The sequence below is a fragment of the Enhydra lutris genome, unplaced genomic scaffold (assembly GCF_002288905.1).
Source record: "Enhydra lutris kenyoni isolate GAN:26980312 unplaced genomic scaffold, ASM228890v2 scaffoldscaffold93, whole genome shotgun sequence".
NCBI classification, from domain to species: Eukaryota; Metazoa; Chordata; class Mammalia; order Carnivora; family Mustelidae; genus Enhydra; species Enhydra lutris.
In genome coordinates this window covers 2,645,553-2,667,344 of record NW_019154177.1, presented here as the reverse complement: position 1 = coordinate 2,667,344, position 21,792 = coordinate 2,645,553, and the positions used below count along the sequence as shown (strand labels likewise).

At 44.7% G+C, this 21,792-nt stretch overlaps 1 protein-coding gene and 5 non-coding genes across 9 annotated transcripts; 5 read left to right on the top strand and 1 right to left on the bottom strand.

The window, feature by feature from the left end:
• The first annotated feature begins 252 nt into the window (after nt 1-252).
• LOC111138558 (high mobility group nucleosomal binding domain 4) lies at nt 253-8,486 on the top strand. 4 transcript variants are annotated; one of them, XM_022490577.1, is made up of 4 exons: nt 258-374; nt 3,832-3,876; nt 3,997-4,134; nt 6,754-8,486. In XM_022490577.1, exon 4 carries the CDS (start codon nt 6,840-6,842, stop codon nt 7,110-7,112), a length of 273 nt encoding a protein of 90 aa, XP_022346285.1. In that variant the 5' UTR covers nt 258-374; nt 3,832-3,876; nt 3,997-4,134; nt 6,754-6,839; the 3' UTR covers nt 7,113-8,486. The 4 variants fall into 4 exon arrangements, with proteins under 4 accessions (XP_022346286.1, XP_022346285.1, XP_022346287.1 ...); XM_022490578.1 differs by lacking the exon at nt 3,997-4,134 and having other exon boundaries at nt 253-374; XM_022490579.1 differs by lacking the exons at nt 3,832-3,876; nt 3,997-4,134.
• A 6,941-nt stretch (nt 8,487-15,427) lies between these two features.
• Nucleotides 15,428-15,500, bottom strand: TRNAK-UUU. Its single transcript has one exon. It is a non-coding gene; the product is annotated as a tRNA-Lys (tRNA).
• A 1,871-nt stretch (nt 15,501-17,371) lies between these two features.
• On the top strand, nt 17,372-17,443 carry TRNAA-CGC. Its single transcript has one exon. It is a non-coding gene; the product is annotated as a tRNA-Ala (tRNA).
• A 518-nt stretch (nt 17,444-17,961) lies between these two features.
• Nucleotides 17,962-18,035, top strand: TRNAI-AAU. The gene has a single exon. It is a non-coding gene; the product is annotated as a tRNA-Ile (tRNA).
• Nucleotides 18,036-19,074: 1,039 nt separating this feature from the next.
• Nucleotides 19,075-19,146, top strand: TRNAP-AGG. Its single transcript has one exon. It is a non-coding gene; the product is annotated as a tRNA-Pro (tRNA).
• Nucleotides 19,147-20,027: 881 nt separating this feature from the next.
• Nucleotides 20,028-20,100, top strand: TRNAK-CUU. Its single transcript has one exon. It is a non-coding gene; the product is annotated as a tRNA-Lys (tRNA).
• Nucleotides 20,101-21,792: the final 1,692 nt, after the last annotated feature.

Here is a 21,792-nt window from a genome sequence, read left to right as displayed (position 1 = left end):
AATTGAAATTTTTTCTTATGCATTAAAAAAATATATATATATAAATACGTTCCCCGCCTTCTGTTATCTTGTGGCCGGGCCGCGGTGCGGAAGCGGCACCGCCCGAGGTGGGTCGGAGTCCCGCGGCCCCGGCGGCGGCCTGACGTATCGCGAGGGGAGAAGCCGCTCTCCCCCGCTCCGACGCGAGGCGGCCGGCAGCCCGCAGCCCCGGAAGCGGTTCCTCGCCGCCCGCCACCTTCCTGTTCCCGGCAGGGCCCGCTGCGCGCGTCTCCCCTCGGCCCCACGGCCCGCGCCGGCCCTGCCCCAGCTGAGGGCACCCGCGCGGCCCGGGCGGCACCTGGGCGCCCGCGCCTCTCGACGGCCGCGGGACTCGGGTAAGCAGCGGAGGCCTCCGCGCGCGCCTCCCGACAGTGGGGTGGCCCGGCCGCCCCCCGCGTGCTGGGGACCCTCGGGCGGTCGGGCCCGGTCGCGGTGAGGGCCGCCGCCGCCCGCCCACCCCGCCTCTCCACAGTAACGGTACCGCTGGCGGCCGGGAGCGCCAGTCTCCGGGAGCGGCGCCCGCGGCCCCGCAGAGACGCCGGGGCGAAGTTGGGGGCGGCGGCGCGGGCCCGCGGCTGGGAGCTGTCGGGCGGGTGGTCCGGCCTGGCCTGGCCGCGGCCTCGCCCTCCCCGCTGCCTGGCTCCGTGAGGCCTCGCCTTCGGGAGAGCCCACCCGGCGGACGCTCAAGGCCCGCGGCTTCCGCCACCTGGCCCTGTGCGCTCCCCGCCAAAAGAAAGAAAACGAACCCAAAGTTAAGAAACGGACCAGCTGTGGACTCCGCGTGTTGCCTCGAAGCTTGAGGAAAGCCCCTGGCATCCCCTCTTGAAATTCAGATCTTGAGCCCTGTGTGTGGCCTCCGCGACCTCTGGCTGACACACGGCCTGCTTCCGTGGTCATTGCATCCATCAGGGGCTTTCCCGGTGCAGAAAAGTCTGGATATTCCCTGACAGCCTCGGGTATATCCTGAGGGTTGTCTTGGATGTGTTATTACGACTACTCCTGCTTCCGTTGTTTTTGTTCCTGCTGCTGCTACTACTACTACTTTTAGGGCTTAGCCAAGCCTAGTCTCTCAGGCCCCATTGCTCTACGTTCCCTGAAATGAATGACTGCTATGAATATGGTGTTTTTATGGCTATGAAAAAAAGAAAGGATAATCTTTACCTAATGAGCTGTGGTTTTGTTTCTCTTCCTCTCTCTCCCCAGCTCCGTCTCCCCCGTCCATTGTCATACCTTCTCAGAAAAACCCTTGCTTTTACCATCTTGTTAATTTCCTTGTTAGCAAGACAATAGTTAGCTTTGGTATGTGCTCCTAGAGTTGTATCTGAGACATTTTCATTTGAAGTCTCTTCTCGACTGCTCAGAAATACAAGTGAGTTAATGTGGTGCCTTGAAAGGACGCATGGGTCTCAGGGGCCTGGGAGGTGCTGGGAGATCTGTCCTCTCCCATCCCTCTGTGATGCCAGTGGGCGGGAGTCCTGTAGCTGGGAAACGGAGTGTGCCCCAAGACCACCAGTTGCAGATGAGTGACCGTTTCATTGAGTCTATGGCTCTCTGCTTCTCTTCCAACTAGGTGTTTTCTGGCAAAATGCAGGAGACCTAGGGTTTCAGACACTCTGCCCTTTCTCACCTCTTTCTACCACCCTTTCCTCCCCCAGTCTCCCTCAATGCCAAACAGAAGCTCAGGCTGCCCACCGTGGCTGATACTTCCTTTGGAAGGTGGAGAACAAGTGGGCTCTAGATTGTGGCCCATATGCCACGAGAGCTCTTGCTCCTGCGGCACACTGCACCCTACCTACAGTCTTTTATTTTGTTATAGCCTTTATCCTCTCTTTCCTAAGCTTGATGTTAGCAGCCTTCTCCCAGGTCTTCCCTGCAACCCCAAGGTACAGAGCGAAGAAGGTGGCCTTCTGACTTTGGGGGTGGGATCAAGACTAGAACCCAAGTTAGAACTATTTCCCAGAAATCCGGGTCAGTAACAGTCCAGGGAACCAAAGGATGCTGCTGAAATGTGCCTTGTACCCGTTTGCTGGAAATGGGGTGGGGTGTGTAGGATGAGGTAGGTTTTTCTCCATGGATACTGGAGTCAGGCCTGTAATGAAAGTGAAAAAAAATATGGGAAAAGGATTTTGAGAGCTATGCAAAACCTCAAAATGAATCTGATCCGAGATGTGTTGTAGGTCCCTAAGGTCTTTACACTCCTTCCTCCTGTGGTAGTCCGCTAGGGCTGCCGCAACAGAATGCGTGTGGTGAGCCACGGAAATTTATTTTCTCACAGTTCTGAAGGCTGGAAGTCCAGCATCAAGATGGTGGCACTTTGGTTTCTTCCGAGGCCTCTCTCCTTAGCTCACAGATGGTCACCTTGCTACCTCTTTGCACGGTTACCCCTCTGTATTGTCTGTGTCCTCATCTACTCTTATATGGGATTGGGACCCACCCATATGACCCATTTTTCCTTAACTACCTTTTTAAAGTCCCCATCTCCAAATACATTCACGGTCTGAGGTCCTGGGGGTTAGGACTTCAGACTATGAATTTGGGTGGGTGGGTGGGGGCACAAATTGAGCTCACATCTGGGGACTGAGATTGACGTAGTAGATATATTATTGACAGAATTTGGAGATTTCCCAGCAGTTAACCTCACAGAAGACGGTAGCACACCTGCATCTCCTCATTTTACTCATCATTTGCATATTTTTATTGCAGCTGAAATAACTCTTTGCTTTTTATTTGACTTTTGTGTTTTTAAAGCTACTTCTACCAGTTAATTTAAACTTCGTGGGTCTGCTTCTAATGAAAATATGCAAGTCTTCGTAGCTAACAAAAGTATTCTTTAAAAAGGCTGGAGCAGATGTTCCCTCTCCCCTGAGGCTGCTGAGGGAGAGAAGCTTTCCACATTAGAGAACAAGCAGTCTGGTTAAATGAAGAGTTAAATTGTGAACTTTCCCAGGAATTTCAGTCCGATTCTTTGCAATGCGAAGATGAATGATTCAACGCTTTCACTATTTTGTTTGTTCTGTTCTCTGTTAATATAATTCTGTCCTTGGAAGTGTTATTTTAACAAAGGGGAATTGTTAAATTCCTAAAACTTTAAAAATTGTTGCCATGTCTTGATAATTTATTGCCCTGGCGATTGCATTGAAAGTCCTATCTCTGTGTTCCCAAAGTTATACAATTACTTATATGTTTTATCTGCCCGTTCATAATATTTCTTTTCTCTCACATGCATGATGGGATATTTGTAGTCCTGTGACTTCTCTATTTTATTGTCTAACAAATTATTTCCCCCTTTTTTAATTCTTAAAATATTTTTTTTTAAATTAGTTGACTTTATTTTTTTAAGACCGGTTTTAGTTTTTCAGAGACTTTATTTTTTTAAAAGCAGTTTTAGTTTTTCAGACAAATTAAGCAGAAAGTAGTTTCTCCTGTTCTTGAAGTTTCTCTTATTAATAACAACTTGCATTGGTGTGGTACATTTGTTACAACTGATGAGCCAGTGTTTCCACATTATTCTTAACTGAATTCGTTGTTTACTGTAGGCTTCACTCTTTGTATACAGTTGAGTTTTACTAAATGCATAAGGCCATGTATCTACAATTATAGTGCGTACAGAATAGCTTCATTGTCCTTAAAAGGTCCCCGGTACTCCACCTCAAGTAATTTCTTTTCAGTTAACACCACTGTATGGTGAGAACGCTGCCCTCCCCATCCCTCCTTGGCCTTCACGGAAATGAAATGCCTTTTACCCCACTGGCCCTTTTTCCTTATTTGTGTATCTGTCTCCTAATTTGTAAGGTCTCTGGAGAGTCAGCCCGTGGTCTCCTGATAAGCTTCCTAAAGGTGAGTTTCAAGGAACTAATCCATATTCGTGTACTCAGATACAGCATCCAGACAGTGGCCTGTTTTCCTTGAATTTATCTTTATTGTTACCTGCTGTGTTTCGGCCTTTGACATGTGGAGATCATGGCCCCCCTGCTTGGGATGGACTGCAAGGGATCTAACATGAAGAAGACTGAGCCCAGGAAACAGACTGTGAGCATTCCCACACCAGGACTTGGGCTAAGAAACACAGTTTTGGAGTGAGATGGAAGGAGAATGGTATGGAGTGTCCATTCTTTAGGGAAGTGTGTCCTAGAACAAAAGCTCACCCTTTGGTTTTCTCTCTCATTCTCTGGTAACAGAAAGGTCTCTAAAAATATATGCAGAAGGTTTAGAGTGACATTTTCATTTTCTATTCAAGCTAGCACACCTTTGAGAATGAATGGGAGCATTATAAATAATTATGCCAGGGCAACAGGTATAGACCACATCACCCTAATACTAGACAGATGATTTTCATGCCATAAAATATCTATCAATGTTGGTTTGCTCATTTTAAGAACAGCTGTCTTTTCCTACCTGTTCCTTTGTGGGCACACCTTTACCATACCCAGAGTAGACCAATGTGATCTCTGGCGTCTTTCTCAATTATTTTCCTTCAAAATTATTTTCTTTATTGTGTCAGAATTTGGACTTAAAAAAAAAAAGCCTTTTGTTCTGTAAGGATTGTTCACACATTTCTTTAGTGATACATTTGGTAGAGAGAAAAAAGGGAATAAATTAGGCATAAATTCATTCAATGTCTAGGGAAGCATGTTCTCGGCAGAGAGCAGGCGGAGTCTCCTGGGTCGGAACGGCAAGCGTGCATCTGAGGCAACAGGGACTTTTTGGCCCTCAGGAATTTAGAATATTTAGAGGCAAGGGAAGAGCACAGTAAGGGAAGAGAAGGGTCCAGCTAATTTCACATTTGCTTTTCAGTGAGTCGCTTTCAGCATGAGAATGTAAGTGTTTCTCCTCTCAATTTCGCTCTGTCCCCAAAGTTTCTTACAAGGTTACCAAGGAAAAAATACTGACTGATTCAAGGCACTTTGCTTCTCCTTTCTTCTTTATACGAACACGTTTCTCCCTGTGTTGCACATGAGGGAAAGAAAAAAATGCAGAATGTCTGGTAATTTTAGTTATGGTGAAAAAAATGGGGAGAAAAATAGATAAATTTGATGTTTTAGCACCATTTGTAGGTGCTCACTTTTGTTAGCCAAGGATCATGTTTGCCCACTACGTATCCACATAGTGAGGTCCGGCAAAAACAAAACAGAACAAAACAAGATTTGGAGCAATTTAGGGACAAGATAACACAATTTTTTTTTTTTTTTTTTTTTTTTTTAAAACATTGTAGAGTGGGACAGGGCATAAGGTTACAGAAATCCCCAGGGAATGTTTTTGAGGGTGGGGCAGAGGTGTGAGGAGCTAGTCCTGGCTTAAAGCTTTAAAAAACTTCACACAGTGCTTGTGGGTGCCAGCCATCCGCCCAGGTCCTAATGACCCAGACTAAAAATAAATCACTTTCCATTTCGTGTATCCCTGAACCTGTCCTTTGGGCTACATACGTTTTAAATGTAGTTTTTAGGGGCACCTGGGTGGCTCAGTGGTTAAAGCCTCTGCCTTCGGCTCAGGTCATGATCTCAGGGTCCTGGGATCGAGCCCCGCATCGGGCTCTCTGCTCAGCAGGGAGCCTGCTCTTCCCCCCTCTTTCTCTGCCTGCCTCTCTGCCTGTTTGTGATCTCTGTCTCTATCAAATAAATAAATAAAATTTAAAAAAATAAATGTAGTTTTTATTAATTCTTGGGCAGATACATAAAATGTCTCTGTGTAGAATCTAGAGAATAGTACACCAGCCATGTCGTCCTCCCTACCCACCTCTGTTCAAGGGAGAGGATTTTACCTCCACCCCTTTCTCTGGACCCTCTTCCTCTCTCCAACCACCATCCCTTTCTCAACCCCCTTTGATGTGACTACTGTCCCAATTTTTATCTTTATCCCTTGTTTGTTTGTGGGTTTTTTTTTTTCGGTTTTACTACATGCTTATAGCCTAAACGTGTCATTCACTTTTGTACTTGGAAATGGATCTGTACTACACATATCTTGCAACCTGTCATTTTGCCCAACAGTATGTTCTTGAAGATTCATCCGTGTTTTTGCATGTCACTGCCATCTGTTCATTTCTGCTTCTGAATAGCATTCCCTTCCAGAGATGCTACTAAACGTATTTACTCTCTTATTGAAGGCCAGTGGGTGATGTCGGGTTTTGAAATTACAGAGTCACCATAAGCATTCTTGTAGGGATCTCCTCTGCATGTCTCCAAAAATTCCTCTAGGGAAACACTCAGAAGTAAAATTGCTTTCAGAATGTTTTCAGATTTAATACACTAATTTATACACACAGAAACACACATCCCAGCAATGTATAGCATTTTAATTGTTGTACATCTGCTGAGCCCTTGATTTTGTCCATTTAGTTTCCACCAGTTTGATGGGTATAAAGTGTTAGTATGCATTTCTCATACTACTAATGAGGTTGAGCATACTTTATGTGCTTCTTCAGCATTTATACTACATGTATGAAGTACTTGTTTGCACTTTTGCTCATTGTTTTAAAATTTTCCTTTTGTCCTTTTCTCATATGTCTGTAGAAATTCTTTATATATCCTGGATTCAAATCCTTTGTCAGTTGTGTGTGTTAGGAATATCTTTGCCCTGCTTATAACTTACCTTTTTACTTTTTCATACTATCTTTGATTTACACAAATTATTCATTTTATTATAGCCAAATTTGAATTTTAATGTAGTTAAATTTGTCAGTCTTTCCCATTTGGTTGACACTTTTTGTGTTTGTTAAAGAAATCTTTCTAGGAGCAGTGGGAGGAAGACAGAAACCGCCCCCCTGCCTGGTCTGGCCAAGCCACCTGCCCAGCGCTGCTGCCACCATGCCCAAGAGAAAGGCCAAAGGAGATGCTAAAGGTGACAAAGGGAAGGTGAAGGATGAGCCGCAGAGGAGATCGGCACGCTTGTCTGCTAAACCGGCTCCTCCAAAACCAGAATCCCGGCCTAAAAAGGCCCCTGCAAAGAAAGGAGAGAAGCTACCCAAAGGGAGAAAGGGGAAAGCAGATGGTGGCAAGGAGGGGAACAACGCTGCAAAGAACCTAGATGCTTCCACAGTCCAGTCACAGAAAGCAGAAGGCAGTGGGGATGCCAAGTGAAGTGTACTTTTTTGATAGTCTGTACTTCTAGTGACTCTACTGTTTGAAATACTATTTTTCTTTAATCAAGTTTTATAAAAATGTAGAATTTGGGTGTTGTGTTTTTTTCCCCAAACTTAACGTTGTTAGCATACAAGATGCATTGTTGTTGTCCTTTGTGGAAAGTGCAAATACCACTAATAGAATGTCTCAGAAGCTGGCTTGAAATGGGGGAAGATGGGATTTTCTGTCCTTGTTTTTGAAGATTATTCTTGGTTCCCAGGAGAGATTCTCTGACATTCACACATGTCAGCCACTTTGGCTTAGAAGCCTTACAGCACAGAGAAGCAAAACTTCATGTCTTCTTTCCTGATGCCATCAGCATATACTTGACTTCCTGAAATAGTTGTGATGTGGCCTTGGCTCCCCTAAAATCCCATGCTGGGTAACAGTACTCAGGCTTCCTGGTGATAACACCAAGATGGTGTTGCTCCAAAGAGCCAAGATTCCTTTGTAGTTTGTAGATCATTGCATTGATGATCTTAGAGTTTTTAGTTCCTTTCTTCCGTGTCCGAGTTGACCTGTGAAAAGATCTTCCATGCCTCTTGTGAAATATCCACCCCTTCTGAGAACTCCCGCCTTTTCAAACACAACAGAAGACTGTTGACTTTTGGGGGAGGGGAGTTTAAAAGTTGTAAAATGTTATGGATTGTCCTCCTGGAAATAACTGGTTTTGAAAAGTATCTGATAAAGCTGAATACAAATTAGCTTGGTGGGAGGGGGATCATTTCCTACCCAAAGTCATAGAGATATTCTTTCCTGCATTGTAAACCTTTTATAGTCTTGCTTTTCACATTTGTCTTTAGTCTGCTCTGAACTGATTTTTGTGAAAAGTAGGAGATAGAAGTTCAATATAGTATTTTTTCCATATGGATAAGTGGTTGTTGCCCCAGCACCATTCTCTGAATAGTTTATTCTTTTCCCACTGATCTATAACACCAGCTCTTTCATAAGTAAAGTCTCTGTGTGGGTGGGTCTGTTGATTATTTCTTTTCAGTCAATTTGTCTAACCTTGTGGCTGTACCATACAATCCTGAGTACTACAACTTTAGAAACAGGTCTTCATATCTCAGGACAAATCCCACATCCAAAAAAATCACCACCAAATTTTTCTTCCTTGGGAGTATCTTGGCTCTTAGCCATTTGCTCTTCTGTACAACTTTTAGAATTAGATTGACAAGTTCTAAAACAAAACAAAAATGTTGGAATTTTTATTGGATTTGTACGGAATTTATAGACTAAATAATACAATGTTGAGTCTTCCAATCCATGAACATGATACAGTTCTTCATTTATTTAGCCTTTTTAAATGTCTTTCAATAAAGTTTTATAATTTTCTCCATAAATGTCTTTTGTTAATATTTCCTAGGGACTTTATACTTTTTGATGCTGTTCTTATGGTGTATTTTTAGTTACTGCGTTTTTCCATTTTTAACTAAAGCTGATGTTTATATCCAGCAACCTTGCTAAACTCTCACTAATTAATATGTCTGTATGTTCTTTTGGGTTTTCTACATAGGTAAACTGTATGTTGTGTATGTGCAGATAATTTTGTTTCTACACAGTTTTATTCCCATTTTTACTCTTTTTAATGCTAGGAATTGTCCAAGTGCTGGGGGCAACAAAGTCTCTTCTTTCACCAAGCTTATATTCTGGTTGAGCCTGGGGAGAGAAGTAGAAAATACACATATTTATGGGAGGAGGGGCCTTAAGTAAACAACTAAAAGTGGGTGCAATTTCGATAGGGTGGTTAGGGAAGTCATCGATGATGAGATACTTGAGCAGAGCCCTTAATGAAATAAGGGAGGGGATGTCAATATGTGGGGAAAACACTCCAGCAGACCGGAGGTGAACACGTGTTTGGCTATTTGGCTCACTGAGGAAGAACAAGGAAGTAGAAGGGGCTGAATTGGAAAGAAGATGGATAAGGATGATAGCTGATATGATTGCAGAGATAGCTAGAGGCCAGGAAATGGAAGATGCTCCAAGCTGTGATTTTCTCTGAAAGTGATGGGATACCGTTAAGAGTTTCCAACACAGAACACAAAGTGTTGAGGGTGGGGGGTGGACAATAGGCTGTCAGGGGAGGGCAAGAGTCGAAGGAGGAAGACCAGTTAGATGGCTGTCACACTGAATTGCAAGAAATTCTACTTTATCATGCTGTATTACTGTCCTTCCCTCTGTTTAACTATCCCCACTCCATTTTCTTTGGTAAACGCAAACATCTATCTGCTTTCTCTTTGCTAAGCAACAGGTCAGGACTGGGGAAAAACATCCCTGTCCTCAAAGTCCAAAGTCAAATGCAATAAAGTCACCACAGGGTACTGTGCTTAGTGTTGTGGTAATAACGGCAGGAGCCCTGCCCCTGATGTCAGAGCATAAAGGGGTTTTAGTGAGAACTTCCTGGGTCATTTTGACACTGAAGCAGCAAGATGAAAACAGAAGTTGGTCAAGCAAGGAAGGAGTGGGGGAAAGCCTTCTAGTAAGGGTAAAAACATCTGCAAAGATGTTAAGAGAATATGGTGCATAGAAGATGTTCAATAAATTGTTGAATCAGAAAAGATTTAAACGTATAACCAAATTCTAGTAGGTTTTTTTTTTTTAATAATAATAAGGTATTTCTTTCTTTTTTTTTTTTTTTTTTAAGATTTTACTTATTTATTTGACAGACAGAGATCACAAGTAGGTAGAGAGGCAGGCAGACAGTGGGAGGGGGAAGCAGAGAACCCGATGTGGGGCTTGATTCCAGGACTCTGGGATCATGACCTGAGCTGAAGGCAGAGGCTTTAACCCACTAAGCCACCCAGGCGCCCCAATAAGGTATTTCTTAAGTGCTCATTGTTTGCCACTCTATCTGTCCAATGATTTCCATGCATAATTTTATTTCCACGACCCTATGAGCTGAATATTACTATTCCCATTTTACTTTACATTCAGTGAAACTGAGGCAAAGAGAGATTAAATAATTTGCTTTGAGATCAGACAATGAATAGAAAAATCCAAATTAAGACCCAGGTCTACAACTCCAGGGCCTAGAAGATTCCTCATTGTTGAAAGATCAGTGGTATAAATTTCAAATGTAATCCATCTAGTTTCTGAGTAAATCAAGGAATTTCCCAAGATACCATTAGGAAACAATGAAATGCAAGAAATAATAATGCTGTGGCTAAACAGTTATAATTTCCAGTGAATAAGGGTAGTATTGAAAGGACCCTAAATTCCAGGGGGAAGTGGTCATATGGAATTTAGGCAGTACTTCTCTAGCAACATAAAGCTAGAAAGGTTTATTTTTTCTGTACAAAGATGCTAGTTTTTTAGACAAATATTTCTAAGCAGGGAAGAGCAAATTAGGAAATAATAAACTACACTATAAACCTCCTTGCCCACTTTTTCGGTCCACTTGGCACTTACATTCCCATCTGTAAATTCATAAATTAACATCCCGGTTTATGAATATTTTGAGAATTTGGGTGTCTGATACCAAACAGACTGAGTGATCCAGAGGGCTCCATAATTAAATTTCTGACCCTTAAAACTGAGCATTGGTTCCCGGAAGAGCTGGAAAGACGTGGGAGGGAAACTTCTTTTCCTGTATCCACCCTTGTCCGGCTTAGTTCTGTTGGCTGGTGAGCTGGGGAGGTCCCCGGCCTCATCATGAGAAGGAATTCAGGGACAGACGCGCAGCACAGCGGACCAGTGACACACGTGGGAAAGTTTATTAAAAAGTACAATCTCCAGACTTGAGAGCACACAGCTCGAGAGAGACAAAAAGAGAAAAAGAGCGAGCGCGCGCGCAAGCTGTGCAACCTAGGGGTTGTGTTTCTTTTACAGTTAACTAGGGGGCGGAGTGTTCATCACTTGCGGCGGGAAGCAGGGTTTCCCGCTTTTTCCCTCCTCCCTTGCCCAGGGGTTTCCGGTCTTGGCGCCGCCATCTTGGGCCTGCCTGGTGGGATCCAGCTTCTGGCGGACGCTACCAGGACGGGCCTCTGACCTTCCCCACAGCCGGCCGTGGCCTCCTCCTTGCTGGCCTCCAGGCCTCCTGCGAGAGCCTTACTGCCCACTCTAAAAGTCCTGTCCTGCAGAAGCATCACAGGGATCTCCGTAGCACCCGCGCCAGGCCTCCAGCGGCCCGGGCAGGCCGCTGCACGTGGGCCAACCCCGTGAACGCCGAGGGCCCGCCTGCATCCGCCCGGGGCGCGGCCCGCGAAGCACTTCCGGCCCTTCTAGGCCCTTGGGCGGCCTCTGTGGACCCTACCTGGGAGCAAAGGGAGGCTGGGGCCGTGAGGCTCCTGCCCTTATCACTGCTTGGACCCCGCACAACCTTGCTCAGGCGTGGGGTCCCAGGCGCTCACCCCAAGTTCCCTTCCGCAAGGGGTGGTCGGAACCCGCCGTGTCTCGGTGCGCGGCCTCTGCCTCTGTTAGCTTCCCCGAGGCTCTTTGGCCTCCTGAAGCGGCCCGGGGAGCCCTTCTCGCGACTGCTTCTAAAGAGCAGTACGAAACCCCTAGAAGGACGAAAGAGCCAGTCGAGCGACACAGCAGTTCCCGAACGAGTGAAATAACAAGTGACACGGCGTGAACGCACTGTCCCCTCAACGACAAGACCCATCTCAGGACGCGTCACGTCGAAACAGTGAGTACGAGATGTTGACATGCTCTGAGGGGGGGGTCCGGGGCGAAGGGCCAGGAAAGAATTATTGGGACGTTTTGGGTGCCAAAAGGTGTTTCTATGACAGCACAGGGTCGGGACAGTGGGCAGGAAGAGCTGCAGCTGTGATTGTGGGAGGGACCGATGAGACACGTTTAAGTTTGTAGAGGGAGGGAAGGTAGAGCTAAGGGAAGTTTCAGGAATTTCTGGGTGCTGAGAGCAGGGTGCCCAGGACCCTGGAGGTCTGGCTATCGTTAAGGGAGCTTTAGGTTGTTAATAACACGTGCGCATTAAGGCAGCCGTGAGTTCCTTGAGGACTGTCAGGTGCTGCGTGTCTCAGGATTTTTGAATCCGTGTGCTGCGGGTTGTAAGGAGATTAATGAATTCATTAATTTAAGCTACATCTCTCTTGCCTGTGTTGCCCTCCTCAATGAGAAAAATGTCAGTGATTTTCCTTGGTGACAGAACCACAGGAACTTCGGACCATAGTTTGTTCCCTACATTCTTACGGGAAGGATATGCCAGATTTCAGTTCAAGGTTAGAGATTTTGAGAATGTAGATATTTTTCCCATCCAAGTTCACCAGTTGCCAAGCTAAGAAAACCAGCAAAGGTGCTGACCACAGTGTCTGGCTCCTTGAGGGTTCCCCAACCCCCAGAGATGTAGATACTAGTGATTTAACTTATTTTTCTTGGGCGTGGTGACATTTCTTATAGGTGACTATGATGAAGTTTTGAGCGATCCTAAAAATAAATCAGAATTCACCCCTTAATTCGGTCATTTTTAAAAATTTATTTCTTTTTTCTGAGGTACAGTTGACATACAATGTATTAGTTTCAGCTTGTACAATGTAATGATCCAGTATTTGGGAACATTGTGAAGTGATCACCACAGATCACTTCACAGATAACATCTGTCACAGAACATAATGCCAAAAAAAATTTTTGTGTGTGATGAGAACATTCCAGATTTACTCTCTTAGCAATTTTCAAATATGTAACACAGTATTAACTATATTAATTTTAGTTATATATATATGACTAAATATATGTATTAAATATATAACATACCTGTATTTACTTACATGTATGAATTCATTTAGATAGGGGTGCTAAAGAATGCTGTCCACACCCTTCCTTCCCTCTAGGAAGAGAGCGTGGGGTTGATGAGTGCCAGGAAATGTGAAGGGTCGGAAACTTTACCCAAACTTTGCAAACTAAGCTTGCCGCACACAGTTTCCTGGATACTCGTGTAACTCACTCGACTCCTGGGTTAGGGACAATGGAAAGTCTATTATTCTAGTAATAGCACTAGCCAGACTCTCAGCATTTTTTTTTCTCTGGTTTCCTGGCTCTAATTCTCAGAGGGCAAAACCATGACATCTCTGCATTCAGTGGGTTCTAAGAGAGAAACCATAAACCGTGGATCCCCATTATTTTATAATGAGCAGTAAGCATGCCTGTTGTCACTCTGGAGAGACTGTCTTCCGGGGGTGTTTGCTGTATAAGCACCCTTAAAAAGAAAATCCAGAACAAAGAGCATTCAGTGCCTTGCTAGCAATACATGCAGAAATGTGAGAGATTCATCAAAGAAGGATTATGGTCCAACAATGAGTTGCTTTCACTCACTGAAGTTTTTTTCTTTTGTTTTCTTTCTTTCTTCTTTATCTTTTTTTTTTTTTTTTTTTTTTTAAAGAAGCTTGGCTTGGGAAATTTAGATCTGAATGTTTGCCTAAACTCACTTGCCGAATAGAAGGGACCCAGGGACACTTCTAGTAGCTGTTTCCTCTGGGCACCAACCTCAGGGCTGCTGGGTTTCTTGAGTGGAGGGTGCCAGCCCCGCATTTGGCTTTGTCTGGTAAAGCAGATGATTAGCACTAGTTGAGTTTCAGGTGGTTGAAGGTTCATGGAGACAGGTTTAGAGATCGGACAGTAGTGTAGAATGGAATTACAATGTGTCTGTTTCCTTAATCCAATGTCAGGTTATAATGATCTAATGTGTAAGTCCCTTGTCTCCTGGAACTGGGGAAACATTCTTGGCGAGTCTGTCATTTGACCAATTGCAGCCAGGTGGGCTCTTGTTGTTGGAGCACAGATAACAAGCAGCACAGCAGGGCTGGGGTTTCAGCCCACTAAGATCCGGAATGGAAAAGTGGAAATGGTTGTCTTCTCCTTCTGTCCCACACTTCCCCTCAAGACAGAGAAAAGAAAGGGAGTCTTTCAACACTCATCTAGGTAGGCATACTGATGTATTGGTAAGTCCTTTGTCTTCTTAAACAGTGTAGCTGCTCAACACTGATTACTGCTTAGCACATTCTCTGAGACCATGTTGGAATCATTTTGGAATTAATGTGACTCCCTCCCACTGCTTATTTTAAAAGGTTGTGAGATACAGTTGCCCTGTTGTGGTTAATTAAAGTTAATGGAGGTTTCTTTCCTTTCGAAAAAGCTCTGAGCATTTTAAAGAAACCCAAGTGGATTGCCTAACAGGAAAAGTTTTCAAAAAGTGATGGCCCTTCAAGAAGATACTGCTCCTGTGACTCTAGTAGCAGTAATAATAATGGTCATATTGGATTTCTTTTTTTTCCCTGCAAAATGCTATCCTTTTTCTGAGGACTGAGCTCAAGGCCCTCGTATTAGGAGGCCAACCTGCTCCCGACTGTGCCAAGGCAACTGACAAGGAATGTTCTGTCCTTTTTTCTCAGAGGTTTTGCAGCTACTTTGATGATTTTTTCATAGCAGTGTAAAATCCACTTTCTCTGTTATCTTCTGGATCCAGTGGGATGAAAATTCTGCTTTGGGCAGTGACCAAATGAAGTCTCAGTCAAGGGCTGCCGCGTCCTGTTTGCTCAGTGGTTCCTACCAGGGCAGAGATGGTGTTCGCACCGGTGTGCTCAGGGGACTTGAGGTTTTGGGTCACTCTAAGAAGGGGACTGGGGTTTAGGGAAGGGGCAGGGCAGGCAGGTTACTCGGCACAGGACCCCATCGCCCGGTACTATACGTTACATTGCATCTTTATGACGACTCTAAGCCCGGTGTTTCCCGATGAGGGGAATGTGAAATCAGTTTAATGGTGGGTAGCTCCCAGCATCGTAAAGAATGGGATGGAATCTGAAACATCAGAATGCAGTGCACGTGTGCGAGTAAGTCGTAATTCAGGCAATTTTTGTTCCTGCTACATTTGTGTGTCTGGTTGCAGATGTAAACTCAACTTCAAACTGGACATGGGCCAAAAAGTTTGGAAGCTGCTGACCTGAGTTCAGAGTGACCCCTGTGGTTTATGTGGGTATCCCTGGGGCTGAGCAAAGCAGAGGACCGGAAAGGAGCACCTCAGTGTAGGGCAGAGGGAGCAGTTCTGTGTTTTTGTGGCTTTTCAAACAAGAGTTTGACTTTTGATAATTTGTGGCCATTGTTAATGAAACTTTTACTTGTGCTCTACACAAAATGTTGAGAGCGCTGCGACACCTTACTAAAACGCTCTTGTATTTCCTGAACAGGTCGGAGGTTGTGATATCTGTGCCATGCTCAGGATCCCCTCTCATTTTTTAGTTAGCCTGTGATTTGAGGTTATCTTCTTTCCTGTTAACTATTTACTGGGTTAAAAATGTAAGAATAGGGAAGAAAAGTGCTAACGCCCGAACAGGGACTTGAACCCTGGACCCTCAGATTAAAAGTCTGATGCTCTACCGACTGAGCTATCCGGGCTCACAAAGAAAGTACCTTACACATCAGCTGTAGTCAATTTATCTACAAACTTGCAAGGAAATTTACAAGTTTATCGTGTGATTCTGGTTCAGAACCACTCATTCAGGAAATGGTTTTAAGTATACCAGTCAGCATAGAAACTCAGTCACAAGGAGGGAGCTCTTTAATACTGAAATCTGTGTTAAATTAAATATAATACTGCCCCAAATTCTTTTTCTATATAAAGTATAGCTGTACACTATATGTATAGGTCAATACTATATATATAGATATATGCTATACCGTACAGAATTCAGTGCAGTCAAGAACTACAGAATGCTGGCCTTCAATTCCTAGGCTTCCCGGAGACAAATATTCTACATTTGGGCTCAAATAGAGCATTTTCAAAAGGAAGCTGATCCATTGCCAGTACTTCTAAGGTTTTAGACAACACTTTGGACACCTGAGTATGGGTTGAGAAATGGAGTGGTTTGATTTTGTGCTGGGTCTCGACTGTCTTTATTAGTTTTTTTATTTAAATAAATTTTTAATTTTTGAGGAGTTTTAGATTTACTAAATTACAAAAATATACAGAGTTGCCATACACCCATTGTCCTTGGTTATTCACATCTTAAATCATAAATGCATTTTAAGAAGACTAATGAGAATACTGTGCACATGTAATTACAGATATATTTCTCAGCTTAGAAAGATAATTCCCAACATTCATTTGTCCCCCAGGGTCCTATCTCTTCATCTTTCCAGGTAAGCACTGTTGAATTTGGGGTTTGTTTTCCATCTCATGTTCTTTATAATTTGGCATCTATTACAGTGTTTTTAAGTTTCTGAACAATATACTGTGGAAACTTCCATGATGAAATTCAAACTTAAGGATTTATTAAAAAAAAAAATCAAAACAAAAACAAACCAATCTCAGGTTTATTTAGGCATCTCTGTTTACTTAATCATCTTCTCAGTGTCCTTCAGTACCAGCACATTTTGGGCATGAAATTCTACTAATCACTGACCACATTCCCTCAAACACTAGGGTTCCCTAATGTTTGCAGGCCTGGGACCAAGGGTCCAAAATTCAAAATCAGGAGGCCTGCTGCTGACTCACTCCTCCCTCCTCTTCCCAGCTTTGTGCTCCAGAGACTCCATTCTTGGAAGCCAGCTTAGGGGTTTGGGGCTGGGAATTCTGGATTCTGGGAGTGGACTAGAGGGCATTGGGGTGATTAACTCTTTCTAGTTTTAGTACTGGAATTCTGAGTCCCAAGGCAAACTGTGACCCTAGAAGACCTGCTTCATGTGGGTAAGAGGCGCCTGTGTTACTGGGATCTGTTTTACCTAGGTGGAAGACTTTTCTTAGGTCATTAATTCCTCAGCCAATTTATCTTCAAGTAAATAAATATCCCATGTTGTGAGACATTTCTCATCAGTTCTCTACCACTTGTCTCTCAATTCAGCTGCAACTTTCCTGTGATCTTATCATCCTGTAGACAGCCTAGCATGGCTGCAGTACCCCTCACTTGTCTTTAAAGTAAAAGAAAAAAGGAAAGAAGCTGATTTTATTTTCAAATATATAAATTTGAGTTAGATAACATATAGTGAGAAAGAAGCTTTTGAATAGTGTCCCCCTCTCCCTTTTCTCATCAGAGTTTTAGGTATTTCGTTCCATCTTTTGGTCTCCAGGTTAAGTGCTTGACAAGGGTCCGATGGCTAGAAGACTTACTTTACTTGGAACATTGATGTTATCCCTTTAACCATTTCATGATTTAGCTAAATAAGTAAAGAAAAATGTAACTAGCATTCAAAAAAATCTTATAGTTGCTGGGGACAAAAATAGGATTCAAAGAATTGGGAAGAGTTACAAAGATATATGTTACAGGGTTGGGGATGTAGCTCAGTGGTAGAGCGCATGCTTCGCATGTATGAGGCCCCGGGTTCGATCCCCGGCATCTCCAAGCTGTTTTAGCTACACAATCAGAAACTATGTTTTTAAAATGTGGTATCATTAGACTTTTATCCTCCTATTCATCAATTTCCTACAGTGTTCTACCCACTTCATTTAGAGCTGTGTATATAGAGAGAGGGAAACATTTGGGGATATCTTTATCTGAAACCAATAAAACTGGAAACGTAGATAAAATCACCCAAGGGAGAGATGGCCAAAGCAGAGCAGCTTGGAAATCAGCCCAGGACCCATTAATATCAGGCAGTTTGTAGTATCTGGCTGGCCTTAAAAGGCAGAGATAATCTTGGCCTGAAAATACAGAGAGGAGATAAAGGGTTATTGCTAGAGTCTCATTGCTGGCATGAAAAAAAAATAGGACAAGTATTGGGAAAAGGAGGAAGCCTAGCTCGGTGGGGGCAAAATGGAGGTCAGCAGCTGGGATGATATACTGTGTAGCCCACAGCATAAAAAGCAACAGTAACAAGAACACCTTCTTACTAGAACTTTGGAGATTCTTTCCTTGTGCTTGGCCGGTTAGCTCAGTTGGTTAGAGCGTGGTGCTAATAACGCCAAGGTCGCGGGTTCGATCCCCGTACGGGCCAGTGGTTTGTTTTCTATCCTCTCTCCTTAGCCGCTTTCGGGTGGAAAAGGAGGACCACCATCTAAGGTTGGACAGTTCACTGTGTCCCCACAAGGGACATTTTGCCACGAGTCCAAACCATCCTAGGAGAACTCAAGAGAACCCCTCTTGGTAAGCCAGCGAGCTCAAAAAGCAGCAGGACTCCTGAGGGACCATTAAATTCATTAGAAGGAAACATGTCACCTGTTTGTGCAGCGCCCTAAACACTGCCCTTGAAATAGTCCAGAAACAGGTTTCCGCCACGCGGACACCTGTGAGATGAGAAGACAGGGCTCATTTTGCTGACTGCTTGGCTGAGGGTTTGGGTTTGGGTCCAGCAGCACGCAGGGCAGTGGGGAGTCCGTCTAGAGGCAAGCATGTTCTCAGGGAAGGGCGGACTCAGCCCTTGTGCCCCGTCTCCGTGCGGATGCCCGCAGCCCCGCGGTTCTGGCCGGGTCCCGGGTCAGCCTCATGTCCCACGGAAGCCAGCTCTCGGCTCCCTAACTCTGTGTCTCGGTCTTCCTGGCACAGCCGATTTCCTTTCTTCATTCGCGACCCCACTGATTTCAGTCCCGTTGAGGGGCTCCCACGCGTCCGCTCTGGGCCTGGAGAACCCCGGGATCCAGCCGACAGCCCCCCCCGGCAGTCGGGGGCGCGCGAGCGGCTGGCCCGGCTCCCGCTGCCGGGCTGGGGGGCCTCTCGGGCCTCGCTCCCGCACGCCGACAACGTGCAGGGGACCAGGAGCACCGGTGGGTGCTATCTGGACAGCCGCCGCGGTAGTCTCCTATGGAGCAGGGTCCGCGCTTTGCGAAGGCATCGTGGGCTCCTTAAGAGGATTGGGTCGCGAAAAGATCCGGGGAAGTGCTGGGAGCTACGTTTTCCCAGTTTCAAAAGTAGAAGGGAAGGAGGGAGAGTCAAAAGCCGGTTATGGTTGTATGCACCTAAACGTACATGAGATACACACACACAATTTTTTTTTTTTTACTAAATATTTAATGTATTCAGAGGGACATGGCATGTGTGGCTCGTTGGTCTAGGGGTATGATTCTCGCTTAGGGTGCGAGAGGTCCCGGGTTCAAATCCCGGACGAGCCCGTCTTTTTTTGCCGTCCCATCGCTCAGCGTTGATTAACTCAGCGTTAAGTTCTAACACCACAAACGCATACAGCCGCCATCCCATTCAGCGGCTATACCTTCATGTAGAAATGTGTAGGCTGCACATGCACTCAATCCCAGGAACTAACGTGGTGACTCACTTAAAAGGGACAAGCACTTCTCAATTTTACCTTTTATTCCGTGTTCTATCAGCTCTAAAGTGATTTTTGCAAAGGCTGATGTTTCTGGTTCTTCTAGATGTTCCAGCACCACAGTTGTGATCATGTGAAAGCATAGGAAGACTGTGGTCACCTCTCAGTTCGAGGTCATCCACCATTCATGCATCACTTTTTTATGGAAAAATAAAACTGAACCAAAGAGTTGGGGTTTTGGCAACCTTTGTACAAGAGATTTCGGCTTTCCTTGTTAGCACAGCGTTGACTGTTCCCCCATCTTTCAGGGGATTGGGGTTCTGCTTCCTTATTGGGAAGGGGAGCTTTCCCCTCACCTCCTGCAGGTTTGGTTCTCATTAAGCACATATTTATTTAGTATCTATTTATTTTATTTAGTATTTATTATATTTAATGAAATTCTGCAGTCAGCGGTAGACAAAACAAAAAAAAAAATCACTGGGTCCTGTTTCAGGGGTTGTCAAATATTTTATATTAAAATGAAATTGCACCTCCCCTCCCTTTTCTGTGTGTGTAAGCCTTGATGGTGGAGAAGTACAAAAAATTTCAGATAATGCTTATATGCTTTGCCTTTCATGTCATCCTCCTTAGAAGACAAGATCAGACAAAAATCTAGAATTCTGTGTTCCTAGTGAGTCAAGAGGAATGTGTATGTCCTCATAATAGATAGGGGGAGGCATACTTCTAACTGCCCGGCTAGCTCAGTCGGTAGAGCATGAGACTCTTAATCTCAGGGTCGTGGGTTCGAGCCCCACGTTGGGCGCATACTTTTGCTTTCTCTTCCAGTGTTTTTTCTTAACTGAATTTCTGCACATTCAGAAAGGAGGTCCCACACCGCTGCCAAACAAGAGGAGTTTTGGAGATCAGCACTTCTGAGGTGTGGAATTAATGGAATCACGGTGAGTGACCACAGTTCACTGGCTCTGCAGAGCTCCTCGGACCTGCTCTCTTAATCTTGCAGATTGGGCTCGTTGCCCCCTGGTGGGAATGCATTTTTTTTTTTCTGGCCACTTAGAGATTTTAATACTACAAGTCTGTGGTAGGCAACCAGCTCTGTACATTTAAGCTCCTCAGATGATTCTGAAGTACTACCTCCCGAAAAACGGTTTAGGATACGGGGAGAAGGATGCAGAGATGTTGGAAAAGGTAAAGTCTGAAGGTGGAGAAACAGTTCAAACACAGGGACCAGTTTGATGGGCAGCATTGTCCATGCAGTTTCAAGAATGGTGACTCCACTTCCTGGCCCAAGCAAGTGTCATTTTCCCCTTTCTTTTCTTTTCTTTTTTTTTTTTTTTTTTTTTTTGGTGGGGGGTTCCAAGGTAGAGTTCAGTGATTCATCAGTTGCATATAACACCCAGTGCCCATTACATCACCCACTTACCCTCATCCCCCGCCCCAGCAACCCTCATTTTTTTCCCTAGAGTTACCTCTCTTATGGTTAGTCTCCCTGTCTGATTTTGTCTTATTTTATTGGGGTGAATTTTCTATGACCACTGCCTCACACACCTGTTCAGTTCCTGTTCACCACACCTGGACAGCACAAGGGACCTCCCAAAACAAGGCTCTTTCCAACCTTTCTTCATATATGACAAGTGGAAGAACCAAACAACCAACAACAAATTGCAGTTGCCTACACAACGGAATCTAAAGATGTAGGCTTGTTTTCCAAAATCCAAACTGCATTTCTACCTCCAACTCGTCTGAACTCTCCACCCTCTCGAAAAAAAACCTGCCCTGTCCAGTCCCTGATGTTCGTTCACATCATGCCTACCGTGTACCCTTTTCCCGCCTACAGATCTATGCTGATTGTGGACGAGGTCAACTCAGCTCTGCCCAGGGGCGCTACTATCTCAGATATGAGTGGACTTTGCTGTTACTGAGTGGCCTGAAAATCATTCCCATGGTCAAATTGACCAAGACTTGTTTCGTGAGATTTCCCTGTCCCTCTGTGAACATTCCACCGTGCCAGTCTTCGTCATTCCTTTGAAGCCATCGTGGGCTCACTAGCATTGACTGACAAAATGCCCCAGCCATAACGGAGAAAGCACACACGTACGTACCTCTTCCTTGATTCTTAAAGCCCAATTAGCCGCATGGGGTTCTCTCTCTTCGCTAACACTGTCCTGATGTTCTCTTCAGGCCTCAGGACTGTCCAGCGGAGGTGCCGTAACTTGGGTATCTGGATCTGGCTGTGCATGTGAACCATCTGGTGAGTTTCAAAAATTTGATTCCTGGGCCCCATCTCAGCTGCTGTAAAGCTGAATCTCTGGTGGTTTAGAAACCGGTGCTTCTTTCTAACATGATGGACATGGCAACTTGGTGGCCTAGTCAGGCTAGAATTCCACAGGGAGCCAAGATCTTACGGGAAACTGATTCTAGGTGTGTAACATGAGCTTTTGGGTTCAGAAACCTGATGTTATGGGTTTTTCTGCCCCTCTCTCTCTCCATCCCTCTT